Source organism: Vigna unguiculata, chromosome 2 (assembly GCF_004118075.2).
Source record: "Vigna unguiculata cultivar IT97K-499-35 chromosome 2, ASM411807v1, whole genome shotgun sequence".
Lineage (NCBI taxonomy): Eukaryota > Viridiplantae > Streptophyta > Magnoliopsida > Fabales > Fabaceae > Vigna > Vigna unguiculata.
The window spans coordinates 7,056,903-7,065,778 of record NC_040280.1 but is presented as its reverse complement, the minus strand read 5'-3'; the positions used below and the strand labels follow the sequence as shown (position 1 = coordinate 7,065,778).

The window sequence follows — 8,876 nt, the reverse complement described above, 5'->3', positions numbered from 1 at the left end:
ATAATAATGAAAATAATAATAAAATAAAATAAAACAATAATAATAAAACAGTAATGTTAGTAAAATAAAATAATAAAAAAAATAATAATAATGATAAAATAAAGAAATAATAATAAAACAATAATAATGATAATAAAATCATCAATAAAACAAATTAATGATAATAATAGCAATAATAATAACATAATAGTAAAATAAAATAAATAAAATAATAATAATAATAATAATAATAAAGATAATTATAAAATAAAATTAAAATGAGAATAATAGTAATAATAATAAAAAAATAGTAATAAATAATACTAATGTAAATAATAATAATTATAATAATAATAATAAAAAAAACAAAATTTGAAAATTAAAAATAATAATGATTGGGTCACAAAAGCCAAAAAGAAGAATCATGATAATCATAGCAATGATTGAGTCACAAAGAGAACTCAATACAACGAAAACCACAAGCACACACATACTCTCTAAAATCACTTACTACAAACATCAAAACATTAAACGATACAAGAATTTGATTCAGGAGAAAGCTTTCATGCATCAATATATAACACAATTGCATATAATATCATTAAAATAAGAAATTGCATATAACCTAGTTTCCTTAGCTTTTTTTGGACTTGTTGTGAGTTCCCTCAATCCTCACCTTACACTCTCAATTTTCGTATACCTATGGCTATGCAACAATAAAAGTCCCTAAACCACTATTTATTTCTCTTAATTGGCCACTAATTGTGGTCTTAATGAGAGGTAAATGGTATAAAACGAAAATACCATTAAACTTGAGTTTAATTGTCAATTCATTGGCAATTCTATGATGGTTTTTCAAGCCCCCATCAATCAATATTAAATGTCATAAAGACTCTCACTACCCGCATTTATTAATTATTTATTTATTTAATTAATTAAATTTCACGGATCTTACATTGATCACGTTTCCTCTTGGATCACTGAAAAAATGTGTCCCCATTAGTAGAGATTTATCCCATTGTTCATAAAATCCTTCTTCAAACTCCAGACACTCTTGTCATACAAAAAACCACAACGATCCTTAAAAATAAGAAGTGTATAAAATATAATGGACATGGTTGAAGCAAAGGATGACAGAAAAATTAAAACTTTTGTCCAAAAACTAACTGTATACATCAAACACACAAAACATAAACAAAATCAAACATGCAAACGGACTAACCTCTAAGGGTTCCATCACCATGATAGAGTTCTGGTAGAAATTGGTGAAGCTGAAAGCCTTGGAGGTAGATATTGATCGTCAGACGCTTCTGTAACTCGTGAGGAAGATTGATGTTCTTCTTCGTTTCTGAACAAAATAACCTACAGTCTTCAAATCTCCTTTTAACTAAACTAAAGGAAACGTCTCTTACAACTCCAAACGTCCTGACCTTTAGAATAATAAGCTGGAGAATATCAATCTGAACACGTTGATAAGACAAACCATAATTCCTTTTGCTGCCATCTCTTCGTATTCCCGTCAATATCTTATTTGGAATTTAATGATATTATTAATTTAAACCAAAAAATACAATTTCAAATATCTACTAATAGGTTCAATCACCAATTAAAATATTAATGACATTATATATCAAATTTAATAGTAATGACATCAAATTTAAATTTAGCAACAATTAATAAACTTTTAAATCAATAACATTACAAATATAACCAAAATTAAAAAAATTTGAATATAGTACATCAAATTAATTAATTCTTCGTAGTTATAGTAGATTATATTTACTTAATAATTGTAATAATTTCATATACTCAAATTAACAAATCAATCATTTAAAATCATTTAAATCGAAATAAATCATTTATATACAATAACATTAACTAACAATATGTATTACAACGAATCAAATTACATATTACAGCTATACTTAAACCTACCTTACAACTAATTCATCATGAAATATACTAAAAAACATAACATAAAATAATAATTAATTTCAGCTAATTATATTAATAATATATCCTTAAATCAATCTAATCGGTGTATATAATTAAATTAAGTATTGAACTTTTCAAAATATTTTTTTTTTCTAATCATTTATTTATACATAAAAATATAAAAATCATTTTTTCAAGATAACCAAAAGCAAAACGACACACGGGTCTCCTACTGGTTGTTTATTGAAACATTAGACATTTGGAGACCATCCATTAAATAGAATTCTATAATATTGTACTATATGTCTAGCTCACTCTTCTTTGTCCAACATGGGTGCTCTTCTTTTACTCCTACAATTTGAACAAAGTAGGGTTTAAAATTAAAGAATTAAAATCAAATTAATGAAAATGAATTATTTGGTGGAAGAAAACATATATATCTCTTTATTGTGATTTGTTTCTTCATTATTATATGGATATTTATCCTTACCATAATGAAGAAAAACACTTTCGAATTCATGATGTGTTCGTCTTTCTTTATTTATTTTTTATTAACTATAGTTCATTTAATATTCAAAATGGAAAATATCAACTAATATAATTAAGGTAACAATAAATATTTAAAATAAGAATTAGAATATATTTAGATGAATAATTAAATTAAGTAATGTATTCATTATTTTCTATAAACAAGATAATTATACGTAATATACTTAAATTTTTAGCATGTTACGAAAAATCAATTTTTAATATTCTTGTTTAATATCACTACTTTTTTCTTCATAAAATACTTGTTTAAAAAGGGTAATTACATATAGTTTTTTATTTTTTATTATAATTAATTATATATGTATATTCATAGACAATGATAATTAGAAAAACATATCACAAAAAATATTTTGTTTATTAACTTTGAATTCTTAATGGTAAAAGAAATTAATTATTTTTGTTCTTTAATATATTACAATCAACAATCCTACTAAATATAAAATACACTGTGATTGGAGAGAAACTTTTGTGCTTATATTAAAAATAATTGTAAATTAATCATTTACAATTATAATATAAAGCTAACGTAATAAACATTAAACACCAAATACATTTAATATATAAGACATATTTATTTAATGGTAAAATATTTATAATAAAGTGAAATTCTAAACATGATAAAACAACAAGACAATAGTCAAGTACGATAAAGTTGGTGCAATAGAGTGAGTATCAGTTAGATCGTATTCAGAATTAATTTGATGGATCAAATATAATTCGAATTAAAAATTTTGAAAGTTATATCTGATTATTTAATTTATAAGAATTATCAGATTCAGATAGTTCGAGTTATAAGCTAATTTGGTCAGATTTTTTAGATTACATATTTATATTAAATTAGTTTATTTTAGTAAAATAAATTATTTTTATTTTAAATAAATGACTTAAATATAATGAATCTTTAACATAAAAAAAAAGCATGTATAATTTTATTAAGAATTATTATAATAAATTATAATTTTATATAACATACTGTTAAATTTTAACAAAATAATATCATTTAAAATATAATGTAAAATATAAAATATATTTATAAATTATGAATATTAAAATATAAATTCAAATTGAATGTGATGTCATAAAATTTTAATTCATTATTTCAACTTGACCACAATTATTTATTTTTTCTAAATTTTATTTATTCAACATTATCTATTTATCATCGATTATTTATTTATGTTCAAATGTCTGATGCATTGGGTGGGTTGTGGTGGGTTTTGACGAAAACGGATAGTGAAAGCAGCTTAGTGAAGAAGCAAATGCAATTTTGATGAAGAGAATAGACAGAAGAGGACAAGGAAGAGGCACTGTAGATGATGACAATGGAGGAGGAATCTGCTTACTATATAAACAAAAAAACACTCACACTCACATGCATTCTCTGTGCAACACGACCCCACCATTCCAACACCAAACAAATAAATACCAAATACTAAAAACGCGTGTCTTTGCCAACTTCTCATCTCTTCGAAACTTAGATACTGCCTCTTCTCTTCTCTTCATTTCTTCATTCAAGTTTGCTTCTTTATCTATCTCTATCTATTTTGGTTCACACCATAAAGTGCAACACATCACAACGCAACGAGGTTGAGAAGAAGTGAAAGTTGAATCCTGGGTGGTGCAGGTGGTGGTGGTGGTGGTGGTGGTGGAGGAGGAGGATATTATGGACTCCAAGGCGATGACTTTCATAACCCACCAATCCATTTTCAACTCTGTTCGATGTGGGGACCTTGAAGGGCTGAAGGAGCAGATGAAGAATTGCACGGGTGAGGGATCGTCAGAAGGGGTGATTTCGGAGGTGATGTCTATGCAGAACGATGCAGGGGGAACTTTGTTGTATATAGCTGCTGAGATTGGTCATCGTGAGGTGTTCAGCTTCTTGCTTCGTTTGTGTGACTTGGAGGTGCTCAAGATCAGGGCCAACTCTGATATGAACGCCTTTCACGTCGCAGCCAAACGTGGCCATCTGGGTTGGTTTTTCCTTCTGCTTCTTTAGTTTCTTTTTCTACTTTTTCGACTCTTAAATTGGGTGTGTCATTTCTTGGAGTTGGTTATGGATTTTGCTGTTGAAGGATTGTTGAATCAATTCACAATAAACCCATTTGAAAAAAAAAAATGAGATTGGTTGTTTTGCTTGATGGTATGGATGCATTTAGCTCTCTTGGTTCGCTGCTTTTGATGTTAGAGGAAATTCAAAAGGGTGGAAATCTATAGTCTGTATTTTGATAAATCTGTGAACAGCACCCTAATCACAATATGATAGCACTTATTCCCAATAATCAATTTTGATTGGGGAATTTTCTGAACAAACATGTTAATGACAGCCTTCTAAAGTCCCAGGGATGAAAAATCAGTACATCACTAGCATCAGCCAAGGGCTTCATAAAGGTTTTGTTAGACTTACTTATCCAAAATGAGGCAAACCATTCTCAGATGTTGCGAAATGGAGTGTTTAAGAATTGCCTTTTCAGCCTCCATACCTCATATTCCACCTTCTAGGATCCATTTTTCCTTTCTTTCCTTTTTCAACATATTACAACTTGAAAGATCAAATATTATACTAGAACCATGAATTGCTACATATATGCCTTATTCGATATTGATTTTATTTTCTCTTTTGTTATGCTTTTAAATTGATCAAGTTCACCACGGGTGTCATATGTCAAATTATAGCACATCCTCTAGAATTTCAGGATAGTATCTGTAGTGTGATTACTGAGCATTTACCACTATCAAATTCCTCGCTACAATTTCTGTTATAGTATTTATAGGTCCTGAAATGGAAAGAAAATATATGTTGGGAGGTCTCCCTCTTTGACACTGAGATTAGTCTCTCATTTATGAGTAAATTGTACTGAGGGAAACAAAAGTAAGTGCAAAAATTGAGACAAAGGGAGAATTATCACATTACAATTTTCTTCACTGCTATGTTGATGATAATAAGGATTTCAATTCTGATATATTGACTGTGAATCTTTGTCCAGATATCGTAAAGGACATTTTGAGTACCTGGCCTGAGGCTTGCAACATATGCAACTCCTCTAACAGTAGTGCCCTATATTTCGCCGCCGTTCAAGATCATTTGGATGTAGTAAATGCAATACTGGATGTTGATGTGAGTTCAATGATGATAGTAAGGAAAAATGGGAAAACTGCACTGCATAATGCTGCTAGGTATGGCATCCTTCGCATTGTAAACGCACTGATTGCCCGTGATTCTAGAATAATCTGCATCAAAGATAAAAAGGGTCAAACTGCACTGCATATGGCTGTGAAAGGACAAAGTACTTCGGTGGTGGAAGAGATATTACAAGCTGACCTTACGATATTGAATGAACGAGATAAGAAGGGAAACACTGCTCTTCACATGGCTACCAGGAAAGCGCGTTCACAGGTCAGTTGAACCATAGTTGATTTCCATTATTCCAAGCTTTCTTCAGTTTTATTATAAATTGGTCCATCCAATCTTGCATGATGTTGTGATTATGATAGCTTCTTTGTTTTGTTGACCATAAACAATATGAGGACGCAGTTCTGTCTTGCACAGTATCCTGTATCAGCATGTATTCTTGCATTTGCTCATTATTCTTGAGCATAAATGCTCAGTTTGATGTTCATGCTGTTATTTGTCTGTATCAAGCATTTTTCAAACCGTAAACTACCTGATACTTGTATTCAAAATTTGTTTATACCCTTTAAAGAGATTGTTGGTGCTTCAGCTAGCAATAGCAGGACATATTCTGGATGCCCTGGGATCAGGTGTGTTAACAATGATATGCTGCAAAATCTACTTCAAGGAGAAGCAATTCAAACATCTATTGATAAGCTCTAGTCATAGATGACCCGGCAAGGGATTTTAACCCTGTGATGTTGCATGCTAGTAAAACAGTAACAACAAAATAGCACCACGCGGCCAATCTTGGATTTTCAGGAATGGCCTAGGCAACCTTAACCGTTGGTCTATCTCCATATTGTTTTTGTGCATGTTTTGTTCAGTGTTCAAGGCTTTTGGACCCAACTCAAACAGAAATCTGTAGCTTCTACATCATTTATTTGTATTTGACAACTGTGTGTACATAACACAAAACCAAACACGCAGTTCATGTTATACAAAATGAGATTCATTTGCTCTAGTACTTTACATCCTGGTATAATAGGCAAAATACATGTACAGTTGTTTTTCCTCTCAAAGTTGCACCCTGCATCTCTTGCAATGAATTTGTGCTGTCTCCACTGACACATGGTTGTTATTATTTCAGATTGTGAGCTTTTTGTTAACCTACACAGCTATAGATGTCAATGCCATCAATAATCAGAAGGAAACAGCCTTGGATTTGGCAGATAAACTGCCATATGGAGATTCAGCTTTGGAAATCAAGGAGGCCCTTACCGAATGTGGTGCCAAGCATGCGAGGCATATTGGGAAAGTGAATGAAGCCATGGAACTAAAAAGAGCTGTGAGTGATATCAAACATGAGGTGCAATCACAGCTTATACAGAATGAAAAGACTCGCAGACGAGTTTCCGGTATTGCCAAGGAATTGAAGAAAATTCATAGAGAGGCAGTTCAGAACACCATCAATTCTGTCACAGTAGTATCTGTCCTCTTTGGCTCAATAGCATTCATGGCCTTATTCAGCTTACCCGGTCAATACCGAAAGAAGCAACCGGAGGCAGGAGAGGCAAACATAGCCCATGATGTTGCCTTCAGTGCTTTCTGCCTTTTGAATGCAACAGCTCTTTTCATTTCTCTTGCAGTTGTTGTTGTTCAAATCACTTTGGTGGCTTGGGACACAAGGGCTCAAAGGCAGGTTGTGTCCGTGATTAATAAGCTAATGTGGGCTGCATGTGCTTGCACTTGTGGGGCATTTCTTGCTATATGCTTTGTGGTGGTTGGAGATGAAACATGGTTGGCTATTAGTGTCACCCTTTTGGGAGCACCAATTCTACTTGGCACTCTAGCGTATTTGTGCTACTTTGTTTTTAGGCGACGTTTTGGACTCCGTGGTGATTCTCAGAGACTAGTCAAGAGACCAAGTGGAAGCAAATCTTTCTCATGGTCTTACTCAGTGAACATATCAGATGCAGAGGATTATGATTCTGATCATGAGAAGATATATGCTCTGTGAGTGAGTTTGATAACTTAGTTGATATCCTTCCACCCATGTGGAAAGTGAAATGTTAACTCACTAGGATTCAGCTAGTAAGCCTTACACAAGAAAATTGGTTGGATATGCTAATACATGAGACTGATTATCAGAAGTCCGGTGTAGATTTATGTACATGGAAATAAAAATATAGAAAGCAAGTCCTGTTTAAGGCTTATTATATCCAGCTCTGGATTTTTTATCATGGTTCTGCTCCATAATTTGGTTTGTGTTAGACTCTAATTCGTTGACTTATGACGCATTATGCATAATTGTGTGACGTTTCTCTGCTGTGAAGTTGATAGGGAAAGAAAGTTGTCTAGAACCTTAATCTGGTTATTCTGTCTTAAAATGATGTCATCCAGATATAAGGACACTTTGGGGATGCACAACTTTTAAAATGGCATTCTTCATATTTCAACTTAAAGTAGAAATTTACTAACCAAAAGTCAAGTTTTACAAAAATTGGATACTAAATTACATTCCTCTTTAAACCTTGATTTCCATTCTACAAAATCCTCGTAATTATATCAAATTTGTACTAAATATCTAGCTTATAAACTTTCAAATTATTTTATATCCCAAGTCCATAAACCCCTCAAGTTAGAATAAAAGTTAGAAGGGGCAAATTAAAATGAAAAACAGACATTAGGTTGGCTCGAAATTGCTTTGGACAAATCAAATATAAGCCTAAAAGTGGAACTAAAATTGTAATTAATTATTCTTTAAAGAGGAAACCGGATATAGAAAATTTGCGGATGAGTCACTTCAAATCGAAATCCAATATTTAACCATTACGTTAACCTTTTTGCATGACTATTATTATTAAAAAGATGACATAACTTAGGACCCAAACACTATTTATTCGTCATATTTGTTGCTATACTCAGGCCAGCTCAAAAAGTCAAGTCACCGCCGAAAGTAAATCAGTGAACAGTCATCATCTAAACAATCATGCAAGTTGGATGATAGAGAAAATGCTTTTACATGTGTCCCACTTCAATTGTTGGGGAATGAATTACTTTAAAGCCAAATCAATATAGGTAAAAATTAGAGTTACTTAAAGCAAAGAGGAAATTCATAAAAACGTTAGGCAATGAATTTACCTAAAGAATTGCTATAAAAGTCATGGTTTAATTACATCTTTCCTACTGCAGCTATAAAAAATCAAATTATAGTATAATAAATACAAATTTTATCTCATGAATCAATTTTATAAAATTTAATTAAACTTAAAACTTCCTGTTGCTAAGAGTTTCGAGTACA

At 31.2% G+C, this 8,876-nt stretch overlaps 1 protein-coding gene across 1 annotated transcript; it reads left to right on the top strand.

The window, feature by feature from the left end:
* The first annotated feature begins 3,862 nt into the window (after positions 1–3,862).
* LOC114173768 (ankyrin repeat-containing protein At2g01680-like) lies at positions 3,863–7,815 on the top strand. Its single transcript, XM_028058355.1, has 3 exons — positions 3,863–4,433; positions 5,448–5,857; positions 6,723–7,815. The coding sequence occupies exons 1-3, from the start codon at positions 4,127–4,129 to the stop codon at positions 7,590–7,592; spliced, it is 1,587 nt and encodes a 528-aa protein (XP_027914156.1). The 5' UTR covers positions 3,863–4,126; the 3' UTR covers positions 7,593–7,815.
* Positions 7,816–8,876: the final 1,061 nt, after the last annotated feature.